The sequence below is a fragment of the Malania oleifera genome, chromosome 8 (assembly GCF_029873635.1).
Source record: "Malania oleifera isolate guangnan ecotype guangnan chromosome 8, ASM2987363v1, whole genome shotgun sequence".
Lineage (NCBI taxonomy): Eukaryota > Viridiplantae > Streptophyta > Magnoliopsida > Santalales > Ximeniaceae > Malania > Malania oleifera.
The window spans coordinates 86,761,143-86,787,062 of NC_080424.1; the positions used below are offsets into that span (position 1 = coordinate 86,761,143).

Here is a 25,920-nt window from a genome sequence, read left to right on the forward strand (position 1 = left end):
CACGGGTCATCCAAGATTGAGACAGCCCCTTCTACAACCAACTAGGATAATAGTCTCATATAATAAGTTACTGGTTGGGAAGATTATCACTCTCATTTTGGGAGTATTAAATTTTGAACTCGTTTACATTTAAAATTTAAAATTTTCTTTATTATTACTTTTATACAAAGACGCAAGTCGCGCCAATTTCTCGAGTATGAAATTGGCCATTTCGAACAGCCGCTGTTCCTTTCGCCTCACGCACTCAATCTCAGAGGTCGCACACCCTTCTCCCATTCATCCCTTTCACGCTCAGATAGTCGTCACCCTATCGAACCCTGACGTTTCTTTCTTCCACCTTGCCATCAAAAATTGCATTGAAAGCTCAGAATCGAGGCGGGCACTGCTTCTTTTCCGCCACTTGTTACGATCCAGAGCGAAACCAAACGATCTCACCTTCAGTTTACTGATCAAGGCCTGCGCTTCCTCTTTTTCCTCAGCTTTGGATTCGAACCATGCAGAGCGAGAAGCCAATCAGATTCAAACCCACCTCAAGAAATCGGGTTTTGACCAATTTGCTTATGTTAGCACTGCCCTCCTCTGTTTATACGCAGAATTTGGATGCATTTCTTGTGCGCAAAAACTGTTTGATGATATGCCTAGCAGGGATATTGTTTCTTGGAATGCATTAATCTGCGGGTATTCGCGGAATGGGTATGATTTTGATGCGTTGGGATTTTTTGTTCTGATGCTAAGAGAGGGTCTTAATCCTTCTCAGACGACGTTAGTTGGTTTAGTTCCTTCGTGTGGTCGGCGCGAGTTGGTGTTTCAGGGAAAATCTGTCCACGGGATCGGAATTAAGGCTGGCCTCGATTTGGACTCCCGAGTGAAGAATGCATTTACCTCAATGTATGCTAAATGTGCTGATTTGGAAGCAGCGGAACTGTTATTTTTAGAAATCTCGGACAAAAATATTGTTTCGTGGAATGCCATGATTAGCGCCTACGGCCAAAATGGTTTCTTTGACGAGGCAATGCTTGTTTTCAAACAGATGCTGGAGGAATGTGTAGAAACCAATGAAGTGACCATTATGAGCATTCTATCAGCAAATGCTCATCCAGACTCAACCCATTGCTATGCTATTAAAACTGGTTTTACCACTGATGCTTCTGTTGTTACCTCACTAGTTTGTATCTATGCGAGGTTTGGGAACGCAGAATCTGCTAAGTCACTTTATGAGTCAATACCCCAGAAGAAATTGGTTTCCTTAACTGCAATTATGTCGAGCTATGCTGAGAAGGGAAATATGTGTATGGTGATGGAATGTTTTGCTCAAATGCAGCATTTGGCCATAAAACCAGATCCAGTTGTCATGGTTAGCATCCTTCACGGGTTTACAGCCCCAACTCACATTGGCATTGGGCAAGCTTTCCATGGTTTTGGATTGAAGAGCGGGCTGTGTTCTCACAGTTTGGTGGCAAATGGGTTGATAAGCATGTACTCCAAATTTGCTGATATGGAAGCTGTGTTCTCTTTGTTTTCTGGGATGCGTGAAAAATCATTAATCAGTTGGAACTCTGTGATTTCTAGCTGCGTACAGGCTGGAAGGCCACAAAATGCCATGGAGTTGTGCTCTCAGATGACGATTGAGCGCAGTCCTGATGCTGTTACGGTGGCCAGTTTGCTCTGTTGTTCTTCCCAACTTGGGTACTTGCGCTTTGGGAAGAGACTCCATAACTACGTCCTTCGAAACAATTTTGAAATGGAAGACTTTGTTGGAACAGCTCTCATAGACATGTATGCCAAGTGTGGAAGCATACATAGCGCAGAAAGGGTGTTTAGGAGCATCAAAAGGCCATGTTTGGCGACATGGAATACGATGATCTCGGGCTACAGTTTGTGTGGTTTAGAGCATAAAGCCCTCAGCTCTTACTCTATAATGCTAGAGAAAGGACTTAAACCTGATAAAATCACTTTCTTAGGAGTATTGTCTGCTTGTACCCATGGTGGTCTTATTCAGGAAGGGAGGAAATATTTCCAGATCATGAGAGAAGAGTTTGGCATAGCGCCAGGACTGCAACACTCTGCATGTATGGTTAGTCTCCTTGGTCGTGCGGGCATGTTCGAGGAAGCACTTGGATTTGTCAAGAGTATGGAGATAGAGCCTGATTCCACTGTGTGGGGAGCTTTGCTCGGTGCTTGTTGCATCCACCAAGAGTTCAGGCTTGGAGAGAGTTTAGCCAAGAGGTTATTTTTCTTAGATTACAACAGTGGAGGATTCTATATCCTGATGTCAAATCTTTATGCCGCAAAAGGGAGGTGGGATGATGTAGCCAGGGTGAGGGAGATGATGAGAGACACCGGAGGGGATGGTTGTTCTGGCATTAGCCTAATCGAAGTGACTCGCGAAAGAAATGAACTCGAGGTTACAAATATGAGCTTTAGTAGTCAAGTGTCAAGATCTCCCATAGTGTAGTAGCAGCCCATTGCTAAGGACAAACTCTGGACCACTCGTATACTTGAACATTTTAGTTTCAATTTTCACGATGAGGGTTGATATGTTACACATTGGGCAGGTAAGACGATCAATTTTTTGGGATAGATCCTCCATTATTATTATTATTTTATTTTAAAATTCCACAATCCATTGTTTAGTTGGCAAGTTGAGTTGTAACCCATTGCACTTTCTATCATACTCCAATAGAAGGAAGACGAGATATGATCAAATGAATTCATGAAAGAAATGAATATGATGAATGTGAGCTTTAGTACCAAAAGACTTTGAAACTCCCCACACCTTAACTTATTGATAGGGACAAATTAAAATCAAGTAGTTTATTCAAATATTTTGATTTCGATTTTTTCATTTTGAGAGTTACTATGTTAGTTATTTTGGAGATAAATGATCTATTTAAGAATAGAGTCGTTAGAACTTACATTATTAGGAAAAAAGAACAAAAAAAATCCACCACTCATTCTAGAGTTGGGTCGACCCGTTGCACTTTCAAGTCAACCTAAAATTGCTTACCTACGTTCCTCGGAGGTGGAGGTGGAGGCTAACCGGCAATAGTCGGTAGTCGGTACTGGTCTAGTGGTCTTCCATCTGTCTTTAAAATAAAAAACCCTAGAGGCGAGTAGGGTCGCAAACCGCAACGTTCAAAATTTAAAATTTGAAGTTGGCGCTCCTCATATTTCGGGTTTTTCAGATCTTATTATCACATTGTGCTTCTTGGTCGCTACCTGTGTCATCAAAGATGGGCGGTTCGCACAGTCGCGAGGATTTAGAGATCTCGGAGTCTGATGAAGAGGAAAATGAAGAAGAAGCGCAAGAAGAAGAAGAAGAGGAAGAAATTTACGAAGACGTTAAAGACGATGATGAAGAGACGCAAGAGAGATCTTCAGGATGCAAAACCAAGACCACTCCATTTCTTGACGAAGTGGATGCTAAGCTCAGAGCCCTGAAGCTCAGGTATCCCTCACAAAACCCCAACCTTAAGAATGCTGTCAAGCTTTATCTTCACGTTGGTGGGAACAGCCCCAATGCCAAGTGGGTTACTTCTGAGAAGCTCACATCTTACTCCTTCATCAAGGCCTCTGATGCTGATGATGGCGACGAGGAGGAAGAAGATGGAGGAGGAACGGACTCGTCATGGGTTCTGAAGGTTGGTTCTAAGATTCGAGCTACGATCAGCACGGAGCTGCAGTTAAAGACTTTCGGCGACCAGCGCCGTGTTGATTTTATATCACAAGGTGTTTGGGCTATGAAATTCATTAACGAGGAAGATTATAAGAGTTTTGTTACTAAATTTCGAGATTGTTTGTTTGAGAACACGCATGGGTTTGAGTCAACCGATGAGAACAAGCTTAAGGTTTATGGGAAGGATTTTATTGGGTGGGCGAAACCTGAAGTTGCAGATGATTCAGTGTGGGAGGATGCTGAAGATAGTTTCTTACAAAGCCCTGATTCTGCAGCGCCTGCAAGAAAGAGTCAAGATCTGAGAGAAGAGTTTGAGGAGGCAGCAAATGGAAGCGGCATACAGAGCCTGGCATTGGGTGCGCTGGACAATAGTTTCTTGGTGAGTGATTCAGGGATCCAAGTTGTTAAGAATTTCAACCATGGACTTCATGGAAAAGGTGTTTATGTGAATTTTGATAATGGGAATTGTAGAACTGGTTCAAGCTTGGTGCATTCAACCCCAAAGAAGGCTCTTCTTATGAGGGCTGAGACCAATATGCTTCTTATGAGCCCCATGAATGAGACAAAACCCCATTCTAGAGGGCTCCATCACCTTGATATTGAAACTGGAAAGATTGTTACAGAGTGGAAGTTTGAAAAGGACGGAACTGATATTACCATGAGGGATATTACAAATGATAGTAAGGGAGCCCAGTTGGATTCTACAGGATCAACCTTTTTAGGATTGGATGACAATAGGCTCTGTAGGTGGGATATGCGTGACCGAAAAGGGATGGTTCAAAATCTTGTGAGTGACAATACTCCTGTGTTGCATTGGAATCAAGGGCATCAATTCTCAAGAGGTACCAACTTTCAGTGCTTCGCAACCACTGGTGATGGCTCAATTGTAGTTGGGTCTCTAGATGGGAAAATTAGATTGTATTCAAGCAATTCTATGAGACTGGCAAAGACAGCTTTTCCGGGTCTTGGTTCACCCATTACTCATGTTGATGTAACCTTTGATGGAAAGTGGATATTGGGCACAACTGACACATTTTTAATTCTTATCTGCACTCTTTTCACCGACAAGGATGGAAAAACAAAGACAGGTTTTGGTGGCCGAATGGGGAACAGGATCTCAGCCCCAAGATTATTGAAGTTGACTCCTTTGGATTCACATTTGGCCGGGGTAAACAATAAGTTCCGTAGTGCTCAGTTCTCCTGGGTATGTCTTCTAATTTTCCTCCTTGTTTGTTTTGCTACTATAGTTGTTGCCTTCTGCTGAATGTTGCTACAGTATTTGTTTCATATTCTGGCCACTTAATTTAGAAGAAGAAAATATTTTTGAGCTAGAGCTGCCATTTGGTTGATGAGTGCAGTTGTATTTTTTGTGGTAGTGCTTGCTTTTTGCATTTTCACTTTTTTTTTAAAAAAAAAAAAATTATATTTTTTGTAGTCTGTTGTCTTGAATATATACTGTTATCTTGAAGGTCATTTGTGCTTCCATTTCCATAGTTTGTAGATTTGTCCTAAAATAAGCAACAACTATGGCATGTTTGCGTACATGTGTGTGTGACATGAATGTCCAAGGCCAAGTCATAATGATTTCTAGATGGAAGCTCCTAAGCAGCATTGAAGGAGATTCTGAGTACCTACTACTCACTGTTTTGGTTGCTGCTCCCTGTTTCAGGGATTGCTGCATCTGTTGTGGCTCTTTCTTTACTCTTTAGAATCTTAGACTCTAGTGTCAATCTTTATATGTAGAAATGTTGCCAATGCTTTGTTGTCATTGAAGTTTTCTATGCTTCATTGGAGTCCTGCAATTTGGTATATTTGATTTTTGAGAAGATTTAATTTGTCCTATGGAGACTGCTGAGCAGTGATTTTCTGATCACTTTGAGAGAAAGTCTGCATTATCTTATCCTTCTTATACAAATCTTACAGTTTCTTTTCTTTCTCTAGATTGAAAGCTTACAAATTATAGCTTAATTAAAGAAAAACATTAGATTAATGGTGGGAAGTTTTAACCTATATTCTGTAGTTTGGCATACAATATTATTCCACTTTTTTATATGTTCTTTTTCCAAACAATTTCAATTTGGTTTCTTGGTGCACATGTTGGTTGGTTCCCTTGGTTGGGAAATCACTTTGTGGTCTTTTTTCCCTTTTTTTTTTTAAAACCTTTTAGTTTCCTAAAATCTATATACTTTATTTCGTAGTTTTGAGATACACACCCCCCCCCCTTCTTTTTTTTTCAAAGTTCTAGATTTTCTGTTACATATGAACTGCTCTCATTGGTTCACGCTGCCTGAAAACAGGGGGAAAAATCAACAGAAGAAACAGAAGCAATGCTAGCCAGAGCAGACTTGAGCCATGCACTAAATTGACAATTCCCTCCCAAACAACATACTAGTAGTACTAACTCCCACAACCCAATCATATTCTACCAGCCTCCACAGTTTCCCCTGCTTTGGCATCTATTTCCTTGTAGATATAAACATTCTGTTATCCACTGTAAATCCTAGTATACATAGCTACTCTAATTCCTATACACACACACGCAGAGAGTTTTAACTTAAAAGAGAATAGAACCCTGCAGTAGCTTAAACAGAAGATTCACCTAGAATTTAAAAGTTCCAAAAGGCAAGAAGCAGGATCTCAGTAACAATTAGATTTAGATAGCAGTAACAATTCTTTTTGTTGGCATGGCAATTAACCACAACAATTTTTGACCTTCAGTGCTCCTCTCCATAGACTTTCTTGATCTACTGATTGCTTTTGTTAAACCCTTAGAGCATGGTTTTACAATTTGGACCGAGCTGGCCGATCCAATTGGATTTGATTGGATTTGGTCACTAGACCGATGTGGTTATCACCTAAAAAAAACACAAAAAACATGCAAAAGCAACTAAATTAACACTTAACCAACATGTATTGATTGTTTATAGGATCATATTTTTTGTGTAGGGGTGGGTTGGCTGAGCTGCTACCCCAATATATGTGGATTCTGATTCAATTGACACTCATTAGTGAACTAAATTGACACATAATCAAATTGTATTGATTATTCATTACAATGAAAATAATAAATATACATGTACATATAATAATTAATGCACCTAGATATTGACTTTAGGAAGTTTTCAATTGAGACATCCCAGGGATGAAAATTGGGAACAGTCATCTCTTGGTCTATTCCAATTTTTATAAGATCAACAAAAATTCTTGCGTTTGTCATTTATTGTATGATGACAATACATTTTCATGTGTGAACAATAAAATCCCCTTACCATGATCATTCTATTCCTAAAAATGGACATTCTGTAAACTAAATGTAAATTATTTCATTGTTTTTAGTTGTATAACTTGTATGGGGATATTTGCCAACTTATCTGCTGCAAAATTTTTCAGGTCACGGAGAATGGGAAGCAGGAGCGTCATCTGGTTGCAACAGTAGGCAAATTCAGTGTGATATGGGACTTTCAGCAAGTGAAGAATGGCTCCCATGAGTGCTACCACAACCAGGAAGGTCTGAAGAGCTGCTATTGCTACAGGATAGTTTTAAAAGATGACTCAATCATTGATAGCCGCTTCATGCATGAAAAGTTTGCAGTCAGTGACTCTCCTCAGGCTCCACTGGTTGTTGCCACGCCCATGAAAGTTCGCTCCTTCAGCATATCCAACAAGAAATGACATAGCCTTTCTGTATGCTTGATCACTTTCTTAGATTTGTTGAATGCTGCTACATTTAGAGTTCCTCAATTGTATATTGGCTTCTTGTTCAATTACAATGTCCAGGAACAGTTCAAGGAAAGTATGACTCGATTATAATCGTTTCATGCATAGATTTTTGAATCATTTTGGAACTATTTTATTCTATAGCATTTGTCAAGCAAAGCAACTTTGTTGTTTTCTGGAAGGACATTATGTTTTGTTGGCAGATCATGCTCATCGACTGTGATTTAAACTAAGCTGCTGCTCTAACGGGTCAGGCATATGCACACTTCTGCTTTAAGTTCTCTCTTAAGCTTGCCCCCAATTTTCTTATTGCTCGTACAATTATTTTATTATACTTTATTTTTGTTGAAAATTCTAACATGACAATCCCTCCATGAGGTATATCTTGCATTGTCCATTGTTCTGGACATTTCTGGAATATGACACTCTCATACAAGGTTTCATTTTGATTCTAGTTATTGTCATTTTAGGTCTTCAGTTTCACTCATACTATGATTTCTGCATTTCCAATTCTGTCTGATTCCCAGCAACCCAAAGCAACGTAAGTTTGTCATAGTGCTCTCATTGCCTTCTATATAAGCATGATCACGTGTAGGGGAGGATTCCCCAGAGATCGAGCTGGAGCTGAACTGTAAACTGTTTTCCTACATGTGCATGTTGGACGACATGCCTCAGTATTCTCTTCACTTTTGAGTTTTGAGACGCCAACATATGATTTATGAGCTGCATTTGGTAGGGAGGAAAGTAGAAATGATAACTATTAGCCAATGGCTCCGAAACTGCGTCGTTTTCACCTTCAGGATGCAGTTTATGCTTGATACCAATGGCTCTTAGGTGGAATCCACTGGTCATTAAGCCCCGCTGGATTAACTATGCCAATGAAAGTACTGATGGGTGAGCTGCTTCATGAATCCACAAGAGGTTCGTGTGGGGCTTGGTAGCTCTGGCCACTCATCCCATGATTATTAATGCTTGTTATGTTTGAGAGTATGAATTTCAGTTTTAAATTTGGATTTATATAGATTTAGGTGTAAGCATGATTTAATCCAAATAAACTCCAATCAAAATTGGAGATTGAATTCGAAATTCTTAAACATGGGGAGTGGATTGACATTACCCATCTCATTTCAAATTGACATTCCTTTTAGTTTTTCAATGTTATATATATATATATATATATATGGCTCATATTGGGAAGAGTTATTCACTTTATACGGAACCTTCCTATTTACTTAAATTCAAGTTCAGCACTCCCCTTGGTATGATATAATATGTTTGAAATAAAATGTAATGCAATTAAATTATCACATGAAGGTATTTTGGAATTTTCACATGGAGTAATATATACATATTATAGCCGAGGATTGAAACTTTAAAACATTTTTTGATTGATGATATATTGAAACTTGCTTGAGGATTCCATGGGCATAGGTACTGTCAAATCATGTAATTTTTTTTCTTTGATTTCTCTTTTTATATTGCTGTTTGTGAGTGCGTGCATTATCTTAGTGCATGATGTCACAACTAAAAATAATAAATTTATGTTTTGGAGTTTGAAATTTTGAACTAGTATTTTTATTTGTGAATTTGAGTAAAGCGTAATACAAAATATATTTGACTTTGTTCAAATATATATATATATATATTTCAAATGCCCATGCTCCAAATATAACTTAAAAGATATTTTTTTAAATTTCCACATGGTATTCATGGAAAGCAAATATATGTTACGAGAAATGAAGAAGCATAGGCTCTATTCACCAATGGGGAAAAATTAAAAATTGACGAATAGACTCCGGCTTGCCGGATTCGAACCAGCGACCTAAGGATAACAGCGTACGAACTACAGTCCTCCGCTCTGCCAACTGAGCTAAAGCCGGGTTGGTCAGCTGGACGGCATTAAATATATATATAAAGTTTAAATAAAGGGCAAACTACGGACCAACAATTCTAGTAACGATATCCTGCTTTATTTTCTCCCATGCGTTTTGTCTCGTTTGGATATATATTAGGAACAAAAAGAAAATAATTGTTTCCCATACCTACAAATGGAATATGATTTTCATTTCATTTCTTTTCTATCCGATTCCACTTTGTAAATCAAGTATGCCTGAAAATATTAATAAATTAAAATTTCATGTTTAGTTATGAAGAAAATAAAAAAAAAAAATAAATTTAAAATAAATTAATAAACAAACATTTAATTTAGACTTTATTTAATATTTGGATTTTAAATTATATTATAACTATTTTTTTTTTTTTCACATAGAGAGAATATAGTAAAAAATTTGGGGAGACGCTATATACGCTAAAAAACATACTATTTAGTATTTACACTCTAAGCTTAGTTTCTAATGTACTGAATTACAACTTTACCCTTCCGATTACATTTTACAAGTAATCAAAAGACCGAAAAAAAGATAAAAAAATAAAATAATCGTTTAATTGTGTGAAAAAAGTAGAGTAACATTTCCTTGAAATTCCTCCATATCTTCAACCACACCATACACTTACACTTAAATGAGAAAGTCATTAACTATAGTCTTCATCGCGAGACTAAGGATTCACAGAGAGCACAGATTATTCCACATAACAAGACTCATCAATATTCAACAGGAAGTGATAATACATGTTACAAAACCACAAATTACATGAATGCTTTATTCTCTCTTTCCCAGACTCAACGCCCCGTTACATTTCAAATCCCAAAATCCAACCCAAGCTATCCATTTTGTGTGCAAAAATACAATTTATCATACATAAATAATCACCAACATGTACAACATGAGTTAAACCCTGTCAAGATCATACTCCCCTTGAAGGAGAGGAATAAACAACAACAGCAGAGACACTTGTACCAAACAGAGAATTATGCAGACTTGGAAGCCTGAGCCCTTCTTCTGGCCAAAAACATCAGAATCCGAGGGAAGAGCGACTTTTTCTTTTTCTTTACGACCTTGGCTTCTGGGGATGATTCGGTCTCGGTGTTATCTGCATAGACATGTGCCTTTGGGCTTGGGGCAGTGTGAGTAAGAACAGCAGCTTCTGGTGCCCTGTCGAAATTCTTTGCTTCTTTCTTCTCCTCAAAACTTCTCCTCGGGCTCTTGGTGGGGTTTGCCACTCCATGCCCAGATTCACCAGCTTTTCTCCGCTGCTCGTGTTCAGCCCTCCACTTTCTCAGCTCCTGCTCTACACCAAGCTTTCCAGCCTTGGCCTTCTCAGCATTATCCAATGCAACATTCAGTGCTTCCTTTCTTGCCGCCATCTCCTGATTAACTTCTCCCAATTTGCTTAAGGTTTTCAATTCCGACTCCTTAGCCACCTCAATTTGCGATATGGCTGCTGCCACCCTTGCATTCGCCTGCTCCTCTGCTTCATGGGCACGCTTGCTCAGCTCATAATACTCCTCCAAGGAAAGTGTAACGCCCGTGGGTGAATCCTCATTGTTGCTACTTTGAGCTGATTCACTTTCTTGCAGCGCTTTTATGGCTGCTACCGCTAACTTCTCTGAAGCCCTCGAAGCCTCTATCTCCTTTTGAGCTGCAAGTAATCTACTCTCCACAATACTAGCTACTGCCTTTGCTTGGTCGGCCTCTTCCTTTGCCTTCCGAAGCTCTTCATGAGCCATTTGAGAAAGTGATTTGGCCTGATCCGCCTCTTGAGCTGCTTGCTGCAATTGCTTCGGCAGCTCCACCATCTTCTCTTTGGCTTCTTTCTCCTTCATCTGAATCAGAGCTATTTCAGTCTTGGTCCTGTTCAGCTCAGCTTCAAGAGAAGCCACAGCTACCGACGCCATTCCTTCTCTCTGCCTAATGGTGGCAAGTGCTGATTTCTCTTTTTCAAGCTCTGATTTTAATGATGTGGCTGCTAGCCTCAAGCAGTTGACTTCTTCAGTTGCTTTCACAATGTTGAGCTTTACTTCTTCAAGTTCCTTCTTGGCTGAAGCAACAGCTGCTTGTATATCAGTGCGAGTTTTTTTCTCTGCTTCCTCCAGTTCAATGCTTGAATGTCCCCCTTCACTGCTTTCTTGATTCAATTTTGATTCCATATATGCCGCTAGTTCAGCTTTTAAATCAAGAAGCAAGGCTGAAGCAGTGTCTAGTTTTGATTGGAGATCCTTTCCTGACACAATTCGCTGGTTAATTGTTTCTAGCTCATCCTCCGCCTGTTTCAACTCCTTCTCCCAATTAAGAGAGTCTTGCTCTCTAGCCATGGCTGCTCCAATTCTTTGTTCCTCTGCCTCCAAGTGGGCAGCATGTGCAGTCTCTAAAGATTCCTTTGTGGCAATTAACTCAATTGTCAGTTCCTCCACCGCCTTCTCAACTTCCTTGGATGCAGAAACAGCCTCTTCAGCTCTCTTCACGGCTACCTCTTTCTCAGTTATTAAAGAAGCATACTCCTTACGCAGTGCTTCCAAATCATCTTTAACAGATTTCAGTTCTGAAACTGCAGCTGCATGCCTGGCTTTGGCAACCTCAAGCTGTGCTTTGGCGGCAACACTTGCTTCATCAGCAATTCCTTGCTCTATCTCTTCCACTCTTAGCTTGGCAAGTTCAGAGTCCTGTTTTGCCTGATGCTCCTCTGTTTGCGCTCGCTCCAGACTCAACTTTAGTTCTTCTATGAGTCTCTTTGTGCTGTCCAACTCCTTTAGAACTTGCATTTTTGCATCTTCAGCAGCCTCCGACTGTTTCCTGTACTCAGGAATTTCCTCCTGCGCTTTCTCAAGTTCTCGTTCTATAAGCTTGCGTCTCTGCATAGATAGAAATTGTTTACAATCAAATTGGTTGTGTTTTGAATATAATGTTTGAAGCAAGGAAGACATCAAATCACCATTCAGAGCATACCAAATAGTCATACACTGATAACCAAAAGGGTACTCACAATATTTCCACCAAAATAAACATTAAAAATTAAATTATAATATTTGGATGTATGTCTTCTCTTTCTGGTTTCTTTTAAAAAATGAGACAAAAAAGAATAAGATGGCAATGAGCAATAGAGCAAGTGGTGGTTCAACCTAGTTAGAAGACAGTCCAAGTCCAACCAAATGGAAACTACAACCCGACTGGCAGATACACAGCTTGTTAAGGGACTTGGAACTACTTTGGAAGTTGAAAACTATTTGCTTACAAAAGCAATAATTTTGCTTTATTGTCGTACCGAGACCACAACATGCACCAACATAGCACCACATCACTGTCATGCAACTGCAACACCCACTTCAGATTTTTTTTTTTTTTTTAAAGGCCAAAAACGGAATAGTGCTTGAAGTTACAGATTACCAAAATGTCTCAAGCAAGAAAAATAGCCAGACATTAAAGATACAGCACAAATAAGAGGGTGAGACTAGAGTTGGTGATCCTGGTGAATTGCAGCACAATAGATAGACTAGCCTGATTGTTGTTGTTATTGGATAACTATCATTAATAGTAATATAGTTGGAAATTGGTAACATAGTTAAAACAACAGCAGTGGCATTATTATTATAACCTTAATTACATTAAAGAAAAATATATACCTCCACTGTCTGGATTCTATGAGCTTTCCAGTCGACAATTCCTCCAAACTTGGAAACAGCTTCTTTAACAGACTCAAAAGGTGCTGCGGTGTCAACAAGGCCTCTGTTTGCGTCAACCTGTTTATCATGTTTCGGAGTGATGGGTTCTGGTGTACCTACAGCAGCACTGGCAACCTTTACCTGGGGCACAGCAAGTTCACCAGCAGGCACTGTATGCTGGTCATTTCTGGTGTCTGTGGTCTCAGCTAAGGAAGCAGAAGGTATCAGACCAACATGAACATTGGCAACGTGAACAGAATCACCATCTTGAGATTTCTGTACTTCACCGTCTCGTATGGCTCCAGTTATAGAAGCATTTATCGCTGTCTCTTGATGCTCAGACTCTTCTTTGTCAGCTGCATCCACAGAGGATGAGGCTAAACTGTCCACTGGAAGAAGATCCTGTACCAGGGCAGGGCCATCAGAAGCATCAGGCCCTTTTCCAGAAAATGCATCTGAAGAGGTTGTCGCTGAAATTTCAGTGGGAAGAAGTTGATCTTGTGCCAGGGTTGAGCCATCAGGAGCTATTGGTACTGAAATTTCAGTTGGAAGAAGCTGATCCTGTGCCAGGGTTGAGCCATCAGAAGCACCGGGCTCTTTTTCACCAACTGCATTTGAAGATGTTGAAACTGGGTCTTGTGTTGGAGGAAGATGGTCCTGTGCCAAGATGGGGCCATCATGAGCATCTTTAACAGTTACTAATTTAAAACTGTCTACTGTAGCCTGATGACCAGTTTCCGCTTCTCCATTAGTAATTGGCCTCGTAGCATCTTCACCACGATTATTTTCTTGGGGGGACATAGAAGAATTTGGACTGAACTTTTCTTCAGTACTTTTTACATCCTCCATTCCAAGAAAGTGTTAAGGATTGCCAATGGTTATCTAGAATCAGAGTAAACAATACAAAATAAGGAAAGTAAACCAGGAAAGCAACCAGAAAGACAGGAAAATCCTTGTATAACTCAGAGCCCAATCCTGTTATCATGAGAGATTTGGCTATCTATGTTCATCCCAATGAGTTAACAGGGTTGCAGAGTTAACGGCTGATTGTAGCATTTGAGGTTGAGAGGGTTGCTTTTGCCATCTTATGTGCCTGTTAACATTTAAGATAGTATTTATTGTATTTTTTCATTTTTTTTATTTTTTCTTTTTTCTGTTTTTATTTTTTTGGGCGTATTTTTTGTCCCCTTGCATTGTAACTTCTCTTTCTCAATCTAATGTACTTCGCTTATTAAAAAAAAAAAAAAATTTAAGATAGTAAAAACTAAAAACTAAACTGATTTATTCTGTTTTAACATTATTTAACATAGTCTTATGCTACAAATGCAATATTTGACAAAACTATCTATTTTGGATTCACAAAAATTCTTGAATTTTTTATCAGGGTAACCCAAATACTAAGCGAGTTGGGGTGGTTATAGATAAAGCATAAAACCATAATCCATAATTCCTCAACAAGGAAAAGGCACTTGCTGGACATTGGAGGTGCATGAACAATAAATAGATAAACGTGACCAGATGTTAAATACAGTGTGATGCAAGAGTATTAAGTCACCCACAATAGATTTTGTGCACGCAAAATAAAGATAAGTCACTTTCAGGAAAACACACACACACACACTTTTTTTTTTTTTCTCAAGTGCAAAAGAGGAAACCACCATATATTACTAAAATGGTGTAAAAATGGCCCAAAATGATAAAATGAAGATTGCACTTTCCTTTTTAATTCTTACAAGTTACACCCTATCATTCATGTCAAATAACCCACATCAGTAAGATACAAGGACTACATAGTGCATGCCCACAAATATTTTGAAGGGAATAATCACTACTAATCACCCAGATCATATTCAATGTGCGTCTAACATAACATAACAGTTGAAATTTTGAGAAGGTTTAGAATTTCAAGACCATGCAACATCACATTGGTAAAACAATTTACAAGTACAAAATTGTCACATCTGAGAAACGCCCTAGCTTGAAAGAGAAAAATAAAATAAAATAAAGGAACCACCATAGGTTCCTGAAGTGACAACAAATTCCATAATATAGTATGGTCGTTATTACCTGCCTTAGTTTTGAAACATATAAAGAACAGGAAGCAGCAAGAGAATTGTAAAACAACATGGCCGCACTCATTTTAAATACATAAATTTATCCTCAATCTCTCTTGCGTGAATTATTTCCATTTGCAACTCCTTATCTCCAATTATCAAGACAGCCAACTTTCAGCTATCAACTCCTTATGAATTCCACATAAACTTGCACATGAAACAGGTGTTCAAAGAAATTCTCAGAGTTGAATGCTAATCAAGTCATACTAAAATCACTTTTATGCAAACATAAGGTGTATTGAAGGACCATCACGATCAACTAGACAACATGCTTTGAGATAAAAAGCCTGAGAGGATCCTTCTTCTTAAAAAGCAATCTTTCCTTATAAGACTCTCAACCTCAAAGATGTGAAATCCTTCTCTCTATGGAAAATTCTTCTTTTGCAAACTAAAAATAAATAAATAAATAAAACTCTCAATTATATAGAGATGAACTAGTGATAGGTTAAACCAGAAAAAAACCAACTTCAATGGACAGATGTCAACTTTGTCTTTCTGGTTATCTCATTGTGACGTCTACCTCCTTGACTCATAAGGTAGGCAAAGCCATTTTTGGAAATGCAGCCATTTCAAGTTTATTAATAAAACTAAATTTCAGAATTTTTTTGGCACAGAGAGAATTTTTTTCAAAGTTGAATGCTAATCAAATACTACTAAAATCACTCTTGTCCAAACAGAAGGTGCCAATGCACTATCATGATGATTTAGGAAACATGCTCTGAGATAACCAGTGATGGCCTGAATAAGGATCCTTCTTTCTAAGGATCAATCTTCTCTCTTAAATTTAATATTAATAATTCTCAATTTTAAAGATGCGAATCCTTCCCTCTAACTATCTTCTTTTGTAAACTAAAAATAAATAAAATAAAATAAAACTCTCAATTATATGAAATGAAAAAACCAACTTGGATGGACAGAGACAGATGCGGACAGAAGTCAAATTCCTAGTGATCTTAATGTAACATCTACCCTGTTACTCATAAGGTAGGTAAGCCATTTTTTGGAAACACAGTCATTTCAAGTTTAGTAATAAAATTAAAATTTTCGAATTTTGTTGGTGTAGAGGGATCCAATTTTCAAAGTTAAACGCTGATCAAATCCTTCTAAAGTCGCTCTTGCGCAAACAGAAGAAGTATCAAGAATTCAAGATCAATTAGGTAACACACTTTGAGATAACTGGTTAAAGATTGAAAGAGGATCCTTCTTCCTAAAGATCAATATTCCCTTACAAATTTGAAGTTAATAACTCTCAATTTCAGAAATGATCCTTCTCCCTAACTATTAACTTCTTTTGTAAACTAAAAATAAATAAATGAAATAAAAACCCTCAATTAAATTGAGATGCGCCATTGATAGGGTAAACCAGAAAAAACCAACTCCAGTGGGCAGATGTCAACTTTATCTTTCCTAATGATCTCTGTTAATGTTGATCCCTTTTACTTATAAGGTCAGGAAAACCGCAATTTCAGAATTCTATTGGTGCAGAGAGATTTAATTTTCAAAGTTGAATGCTGATCAAATCCTGCTAAAATCATTCTTGTGCAAACAGAAGGTACTGATGAACTATCATGAACAGTTAGGTAACATGCTTTAAGACAAACAGTTAAAGCCTCAAAGAGGATCCTTCTTCCTAAAGATCAATCCTCCCATGCAAATCTAAAACTAACAACTCTCAATTTCCAAGATGATCCTTCTCCTTATCGATATTCTTTTTTAAATTAAAAATAAATAAATAAAATAAAATAAAACTCTCAATTATGTTTAGGTGAACTATTGATAGGCTAAACCAGGAAAAAAAAAATCAACTCAAACGGACACACAGATTTAATTTTCAAAGTCGAATGCTGATCAAATCCTGCTAATCACTCTTGTGCAACAGAAGGCATCGAATAGCTATCACAATCAACTACATATGCTTTGAGATAACCATTTAAAGCCTGAAGATGGATCCTTCGCCCTAACTATCAATTTTTGTTAGTTAGTAAACTAAACTAAAACAAAAATGTCAATTATATGGATATGAACTAGTGATAGGTTAAACCAGAAAAGAACCAACTTTGATGGACAGACAGTCATCTTTATCTTGCTATCTCCATGTAATTTCTATCTCCCTTATTCATAATGGCAACGGTCATCTTTCAAGTTTAATAATAAAACTAAACTACAGAATTTTGTTACTGCAGAGAGATCTGTATCTCAGAAAAACTAATTTCACAAGTTTGTCAGTGGAGAGACATCCATTTCTCAGCCTCCAAAGGGAATGAATTTAGCGAGAATTTTTTGTTTTTAGTTTTTGGTGTAATAGCCCAAAAAAATTATTCCCAAGAATTAATAATCCGAATTGAGAATTTACGATCAGAACTTTTCTTATAACCTGCTTTTATTAAAATTTAAAAAGAAACATAGTATCCTATAGCAACGGCACACCACCAAATTATTATTATTTTTTTTCAAAAGATCAAGATTCGAAGATTCCAACCCCTCCTCTTTTCGAACGAATTCTCGAGAAATCATAAATGAATAAACTACGAAACCAGCAAAAACCATACATATTGACAATCATGATTATCATCATCAATGAATCCCAAACAAAACTGTATAACCAGAAAACTAAATCCATTTACAGGCATCTGGAACTCAACGCATATTCCGATTCAAAGATTAACTCGAAAATTCAAATTCTCGAATCAGAAATTTGCGCCTTCAGACATAAAACCACATAAATTGACCAAGAAAATCTTAAATAGAGATTCAAAACAGTCATAAAATCAAGCTTAACGCAAGCCAATTTGCCGTAACCTAAATTGAATAAATAATGAAATTAATTCATTGACACGAATAAATATCAAAAGGAAAAGGAATGACCAGTTGAAGACAGGAGGAACGTACCAAGGATTCACCAGAACCGAAATAATTGAGTCAAATTGAATCGCTAATAATAACGTTTCCTGAGAATTACAAAAAAAAAAACAAAACAGAAATGAAAATGGAGGCGGAAAATTCACAGCTAAAAATAGGAATTGAATTACAACGGAGCATTACAATTTACACGTGCGAGGAGCTTACATCTTCTCCGACGCCAGATCCATCTGCACCTGTCCGCTCTCCCTCTCTCTCGCTCTCTCCCTCTACCTCTCCCCCTCCCACTCCCACCCCCTTCAAGAAAAGAAAAAAAAAATTGATTAAGGAAAATAATTAAATTGAAGATTTACTTTTTGAGAAAGTTTTATAGAAGGTGGTTTTTTGACCACTGGACCAGCCCATCTCGGCTGGTTTCTTCTCTCTCTCATCATCCCCAAGAGTCAAGCCTCTCTCTCTCTCTCTCTCTCTCTCTCTCTCTCTCTCTCTCTCGGTCCCACCTTGAATGAAAATTTTGATATTTATTTTATGGGAATATCTTTTATATATATATATATATAAATTTATATTATAAGATTTTTAGAAAGATATATATTGCCTCTCATAAATATTAATAAGTGATATGGAATACTCACTTTTGTTATAAATGGTCCATCAATTTATATTATTATTATTATTATAATATAAATAGTACTATTATATTTTAAAATATAATAAATATTAATATATGTAATAACATAATATATAATTATTAAATTATGTTTGTAATATTATTAAATAAGCTAACATTTTAATTAATATTTTATAACTAACAAATTCAATATTTTTAATTAATAATTTAATTATTTTTTACATTGATTGTTATTTAAGGATTTTTATATTAAATAAAATAATATACGATTCTAATTTCCTAGTTAACAATGTACTTTTATAATATTATTAATTTTATAATAAATATTATATAATGATTGGGGTGGTTTTTGAATCTTTAAATTTGGTTAGTGTTGTATGAAAAATACATGAGATTTGAATCCCACCTATTAAAAGTTATGATATTACTATTTGGGCCATTGAAAATGTTATAAGATTCGCATCATTAATATTTACACCTAACAATACCATTCATATGCCATAGTTTAATGTATTAATAGGACATCTTACAATTGGTACGTTTTAATAGTCAACAGAAGTGTAAAATTGTAATTCGATACATGCAGGAATCGAATTAGAAGGGTTCCAAGGTTTTTGCACATTGACATAAGAGAGAAAAAAAAGAGAAAAAAGGGAATAATTGTTCTTTAAGGGTCAGTTTGGATTAAGGATTTTACTTAAGAAAATGAAAAAAAAGAAAAATGAAAGAAAATTTATCTTCCACTATATTTTTGCTCTATATCAAATACCAATTAAGTTCAAAATTGTTCTAATATAATTAAAAATTAAGAAAAATTAAATATTTTGTAAAATTAAAATTTTTTTTTTTACTTTCCTTAATAATTATGTAAAATAATTTTTATTATTTTATTTTAAATTATTTTTCAAGTTTCAAATAAACCATAAAATTACAAAAAAAAAAAAAAGGTTCTTACAAAGCAATTTGAGATTTGCTCACTTAAACACACTTTATTTGTTCTTATTAAAGCAACTCCCAAAAAAGAAAAAAAAATTGTTATAAATATTTCTTATATTCAAGTGAACACCTATTTCTTACTAGAATGTGTTTTTTCCCCCAAACAGAACCGAATCTCTCACAGACGAAGGATATTTAAAGTCACCGGCTCACCGTCCAAGAAAATGAACGTGTTGGGCGCGGGGGTGCGTGCTTGCACGCGCCATCGGGAACTGCAGTGTCCACGTCAGCGTCGTTTTAATTTGGAGATACTGGGATGGGCAGTTTCGGAAGAGGGGACTTAGGAGGATTGCCACATTTTGAATGATACTAAATGACCGAAATAGCCTTCTTTCTCTTGGTCACGGCGAACAACCGGTTGGGCAAATTGGGAATTATGGGAAGTTGAATCGACGGCCACGATGGTTACAGAGAGGGAAAGGGAGAGTGATCCGTTTCGTTTCAGAGACGTAGTTTTGTTGCCGCGTTATATCCCGTGTTTGGCCAGAACCATTCGCTCGTGTGACAATCGCAGCCAAACACTGTGTTGTCATCCTACTGAGTTATTATTAAAAAAATAATTTACTTATTTAATAATTTAAGATATTAGTTTACATATTCATTATTAGTTTATAACTATATACATATTTATTTTTTTATCTTTATTGCATAAGATTTAAAAAAATAAAAACAAAATTTTGACATCACATAATTTTTTTCTTAATCAATCACCTTTGCTCGTTCTAATTATTTTCTTAATCAATCACCTTTGCTCGTTTACTCAAATAATTTGGGCATTTCAGTTAAAGAAAATTATAATTCTTAGAAATTATAGTAAAATAATGAAATTATCTAATTTAATATTTTAGTATGCGGTTATGTGTTCATTTATGCTATGTAATAATTTTTTAACTATATTTGTGTGTGTGGCCTTCAAGATTTTTCTTAAGGGCCTGCAATTAGGTCATTTAAGTGCATTTAATATTATTTTCAAAGAAATTACGTTATATCTATAAAGAAAAGGTAAAGTTCGATTCAAATTAATTTGATAAGTTTAAGTGGTCAACCATAATAATAATAATAATAATAATAATAATAATAATAATAATAAGAGACCGAGGAGAATCACGGGCTTAAATAAATTAGATCATTGTAAAGCATAAATGAATTGTGAATGAGTAATAACTAACTAGTTTGTAAATGAAGAGAATCGTCAAATGAGTGAAACAAAATGTCAATTATCGTATAGGCATTTTGCAAAATTTATCATCAATTGCATTTGCAACTTATAGATTCTTCATAAATTTCTTAAATTTTTTTGCTTGTTATTAGTCTAATTCATAATAGCAAAGAGAATTTTCTAGGAGACATTCTAGTGGTCAAAGTTTAAGACATTCGCGTTGGAGATTTTGAATTTGAATCTTGAGAGGGGTGGGAAGAGATACGGGATGGGAGGGAGGGAGAGAGAGAGAGAGAGAGAGAGAGAGAGAGAGAGAGAGAGAGAGAGAGAGAGAGAGAAAATATGGGCGCTGATTTATGGATAAATCTTAGAATGAGTGAACTAAAGATGGCTATAAGTAGTATTTGCAATATTATATGGGCTTTTTGCCAAATTCATCATCAATTGCAATTTGTAATTTATAGTTTCTTCGTAACTTTCTTACAATTTCTTGCTTGAAAATTACTCTAATTCATCTCTCTCTCTCTCTCTCTCTCTCTCTCTCTCTCTCTCTCTCTCTCTCTCTCTCTCTCTCTCTCTCTCATATGATGAGATATACAAACGTAATAAAATGTGAATACAGAAATATGGAAATAAGAACCCTGATGAACCATAGTATACAGAGTACGGTATCGTTGCTAGCATTGTGTTAGTGCAACCACACAACTTGCATAGCATGTGGAGAGGTAGTCGATTGGGCTTGTGAAGGGTTGTGTTACCCCCTGGGGTCCGGACCAGGATTGGGTAGGCCAATCGTACTATAGACGTGTTTCCTATTTTGATCTAACCGGGTAAGCCAACAACGGTTAGGTCCAGCCTTTGGGTCACACAATCCGGTCATGTAGGGTGAATACATGACGATGTGATCATCCTCAGGATGGTTTCTCATTATAGACGCGATAATGAACAACCGTGAACTACAGATGCGTAGTGTATTTTATACTGGTGGATGCTCATGAGTTAGAAAATGTTGAAAAATGAAAAGCGGTATGAACAGTCATGAGTTATAGACGCGTAGTGTATTTTATACTGGTGGATACTCATGAGTTAGACTATGAAAATAAGAAATGAAATGGGAAATGAACAGTTATGGGTTACAGACGCGTTGTGCTATATGCTGGTGGATACCTATAGGCTAGAATGTGGTAATGAATATGAGAAATGTAAGTGTCATGCCCTAAACCCAAAAATGACCCTAGGGTGTGATTTAGAAACCTAACGTGTCTCTGCATCATACAAACATCCATGATACTACACAAAAAGAGGGTTTGACCCTGTAGGGTTCACGTATACCCTATACATAATCACATACACAATATACGCAGCGGAATTATTCAACCTATTACATTTAATCCATACCATACCATACCAAAGTCTATGCAATACTAGAATGAACCAAAACATAACCCCGGGTGTCTACATAACCCAAAATGACTCCCCTATGCAGAGACCTGAAGAATTATAGTAATTAAATAATAAAAGAAGAGAGGAAAAGGATATTTAAAAGGGGGGAAAATAGGGTTTGTCAACGAATCCTCCAGCTTCGTCGACGAACTTCCTATTGGATTCGTCGCATGCCACATGTCCTGACGACGAAAGATTATCGAGAGGGATAATTACAGGGCCTGAAATTCATCGACGAAGGTTGTGAGTTCGTCAACGAAATCCTTTATTGGCATTGTCGACGAAGGCAGGTGTATAAGTAAGCCAAATTCAAATTTTTAACAAAGAAAATTCATTTTTATAGTTCCCTCTCTCTCTCTCTCTCTCTCTCTAACACGGTTCCTTTGATTTCTCTTTAAGATTTCGACTCCGTCTCTCCCTGGTTCAATGATCAGAAGCTACCACGGTGATCTTGGGGAGATTATCTACAACATAGCCAAAATGAAATATTGATTTGAGAAGTTTGGGAACCATCCCAAAACTAGGGTAAGTAGATTATTTGAGTATTTTCAGTATTACCCAGTTCATTTAAGGTCAGATTCTGTATCATATGCGAATATACTAAAGTTTTGTGAAGTAAAATCAGGATATTATATTTTTAGAAATTGGGTGTTTTGGGACCTTACAGGCAAGGGTTGAGGACCCTAATGGGTAATGTTTCAGGAACACAGGTAAAATGGTATATGGGTTATAGTTTAGGTATTGTGCATATGTGGATTTGGGGAAATATGTATGCGATAATTATTTAGGTGAATTCAGTTGTTTAATTGGGAAATTATGTGTGTATTATCTCAGGATGTTGAAGTTATAAATGCCGCACGTGTGAGACTGTAAATAGTAGCTAGTGTTTAAATAGTTAGGTAAGGGAAATACGCTATGTTAGGAGATTTTAGTATGGTTCCCAATATAAAATATATGTTTTACCAGATTATTATTTAGATTATAAAATAATAGTATACTAGAAAATATAAATTTTCGAGCATGCAAATTCAATTATTTAATTGTGTGGCATGAGCTGGTAATAGAGTAGTACAATATTTATATAGTTACAAATACCATGTTTTACATTATATTAGCAGAAAATATTATAAGATATATATGTTTTATAGAATGTTGAATTTTTAGTATATATACAGATAGAAATTATATAGTATATTCAGAAACATGATTTACAGTATATGTACAGAAACATATATTTTCAGCAATTTCAGAATACCATGATTTCAGAACCATAACACCCAGATACTCAGATATTCAAACAAATATTCAGTTATACAGTTATTAAATATTTAGTTAGATATTTAGATTTTCATATTATTCTAATCAGTTTTATAGTGTTATGGTTATTTCAAAATCATGGTAAAACAGTATTGTAGAAATATTAGTTTTATATATATATATATATATATATATATATATATATATATAATATTAGACCCTGATGGACCAAATTCAGTCAGCAGAGCATAATATGGTAGCTATTTTCAGTTCAGAGTACAACCACATAACTCAGATAGTATGTGGATATTCAGTAGTCAATTGTGCCTATATTTTGGACAGGCTCCCCGTCAGTTAGGGTTGAAGAGGCCGATCTGACTTTTAAAGTTCAGTTGACTTATCCTGGTCGGCCAGCCAAGATAGGTGCCTTTTGGCAGCACAACCCTATCATGAGGGGTTAAATCATGACTTTCAGTTATCCATTCAAGAAAATTTTCTCATTTATTATATATATGTATATTAAAATTTACAAAATATTGTAGACATACCTATAAATACTAGAAGTATTATGAATAGAATATTCAGAAAATCAGTTTATGTTAAGCAACATAGTAGCGTTAGTGGTCACTTGATCTATCCTACCAGAAGGGTAAGTCGCTATGCTAGGGTCGGATGGGTTTTTGGGTAGTGACCTTAGGGAACTTTATAATCATTTGGGATGTGTGTATATTCATGTGACGTGTTTGTAAAACTCTGGTATTGTATTTGGACAGTTGATTTGTTATGTATATGATGTATGTTTATCGCTGCTAGGGTGTCAGTGATATATGACAGGTTTATTCCTCAGTACCCACAGGTCTAGGTGGATTATGTTTATGGTTATCATAATTATTGGCATGCTATTATGTGAAAAAAAAAAATATGGTATGTAACGACCCGCTAAATTTCTATAAATTTACATATTAAAGAAAATTGCGCTAATAACTCCTGATGGAATAAAAATATTGTAAAGCATGTTTCTATACTATATTTATATTCTCAAGTCACACAGTAATTTAAAACATATTATTCATAATTGATAAACTATATAAAGTTCTGTTGTGAATAATAACCTGGTAAAAATATACATTTCATACTGAAAATCATTCTAGAACTGCCTAGCATAGCATATTTCCCTTACCTGATTCCTACTAAAAATCCTCTACTATTACGGGTCCTACACCCACAGGGTTCTCCACTCAACACCCTGAAAACCGTATATCTTAAAACAAAATATTACTATTTCTACGTCTACAGCATTTCCTACAATTGCTGGAAAGTCAAATTTCAACAAAAAGGCCTTACCTTGAATTTGGGATGAAATCCAATTTCGTCCCACCGACGATCCGATCTAAAATATTTGGAGAGAATTTCCCCAGTAGCGTCGTGGTGGCCTCAGATCGTCGATCCAAAGACTAACGGGGCCGGAATCGAAGAGAGAAGGAGGAAGAACCGTAGGAGAGAAGAGAGAGAGAGAGTGTCGGTGAATTTTCTGCGTAAAAATCTTTATTTAACACTATTTATATTGTGAGTTTCATCAACGCGCCACGTCACCTCATCAACGAGGCCAAGAAGAAGGTTCGTCGACGAACACCATCATCTCATCGACGAGATTCAGAACTTGAACACAGTCTCTTGGTATCTTCTCGTTGACGAAACTTGTCTTCGTCGACGAGGCCCTCTTGTACCCTCATTGACGAATCCCCTGTGTTCGTCGACGAAGTCTGCTACCTCCTTCTATTACTGTTTCCATTTCCCTCCCTCTTTACTATTTAAATACCATTATTCTTTGGGTCATTACATCTATCACTAGCTACCCTACTAGGATAAACCACTATACTCCGTCAGTCAGATCGGCCCTCCTCAACCCATATCTGATGTGGAGCCTGTCCACAACATAGGCACAATCGACCTATCTACCACGTATTATCTAAATAAGTGGTTGCACCTTATACTGTATATAGCTACGGTACCATGTTCTGTAAACTGTATCTGTAATGGTCCATCAGGGTCTGAAACTATATAATACAACTCTATATACAACTATCTGTTTTACCATGATTCTGTAATAACTGTATTAACCATGACGTTGTAGTAAACTGTAACTATATTAATTGTATTTCTGATATTAACTGTAAATCTATATGTCATGGTATTGTAAAACTATATAATCATGGTATACTGTGAAGCATATTCCCTGTCTGTATATTCTGTAAAACATAATCCTAAAAATACTGTAAAACATGTTTCTGTATAAATACTGTAAAACATGATTCTGTACTGTATCCATATTCTCATGCCACACGGTAATTTAAAACATATTAAACATATTTGATAATCCATATAAATTTCTACTGTGAATAATAATCTAGTAAAACGTATAATTTGTACTGAAAACATACTAGAATTGCCTAACATAGCACATTTCTCTTACTTGATTCCTACTAGAATCCCTTATTGTGACGGTCCTAC

The 25,920-nt window shown here is 36.4% G+C and overlaps 3 protein-coding genes and 1 non-coding gene across 5 annotated transcripts; 2 read left to right on the forward strand and 2 right to left on the reverse strand.

Annotated features, from left to right (window-relative positions):
- The first annotated feature begins 597 nt into the window (after positions 1-597).
- LOC131162949 (protein CYPRO4) lies at positions 598-7,670 on the forward strand. The gene is made up of 2 exons (XM_058119581.1): positions 598-4,880; positions 7,067-7,670. Exons 1-2 carry the CDS (start codon positions 3,234-3,236, stop codon positions 7,346-7,348), a joined length of 1,929 nt encoding a protein of 642 aa, XP_057975564.1. The 5' UTR covers positions 598-3,233; the 3' UTR covers positions 7,349-7,670.
- On the forward strand, positions 635-2,750 carry LOC131162950 (pentatricopeptide repeat-containing protein At2g04860). Its single transcript, XM_058119582.1, has one exon. The coding sequence runs from the start codon at positions 635-637 to the stop codon at positions 2,453-2,455; it is 1,821 nt and encodes a 606-aa protein (XP_057975565.1). The 3' UTR covers positions 2,456-2,750.
- Positions 7,671-9,187: 1,517 nt separating the features above from the next.
- Positions 9,188-9,273, reverse strand: TRNAY-GUA (transfer RNA tyrosine (anticodon GUA)). Its single transcript is given in 2 exon segments — positions 9,188-9,223; positions 9,237-9,273. It is a non-coding gene; the product is annotated as a tRNA-Tyr (tRNA).
- Positions 9,274-9,956: 683 nt separating this feature from the next.
- LOC131162948 (protein WEAK CHLOROPLAST MOVEMENT UNDER BLUE LIGHT 1-like) lies at positions 9,957-18,266 on the reverse strand. 2 transcript variants are annotated; one of them, XM_058119578.1, is made up of 4 exons: positions 18,131-18,266; positions 17,954-18,012; positions 12,912-13,832; positions 9,957-12,143 (listed from the first exon to the last, which is right to left on the reverse strand). In XM_058119578.1, exons 3-4 carry the CDS (start codon positions 13,797-13,799, stop codon positions 10,263-10,265), a joined length of 2,769 nt encoding a protein of 922 aa, XP_057975561.1. In that variant the 5' UTR covers positions 13,800-13,832; positions 17,954-18,012; positions 18,131-18,266; the 3' UTR covers positions 9,957-10,262. The 2 variants fall into 2 exon arrangements, with proteins under 2 accessions (XP_057975561.1, XP_057975563.1); XM_058119580.1 differs by having other exon boundaries at positions 18,107-18,256.
- Positions 18,267-25,920: the final 7,654 nt, after the last annotated feature.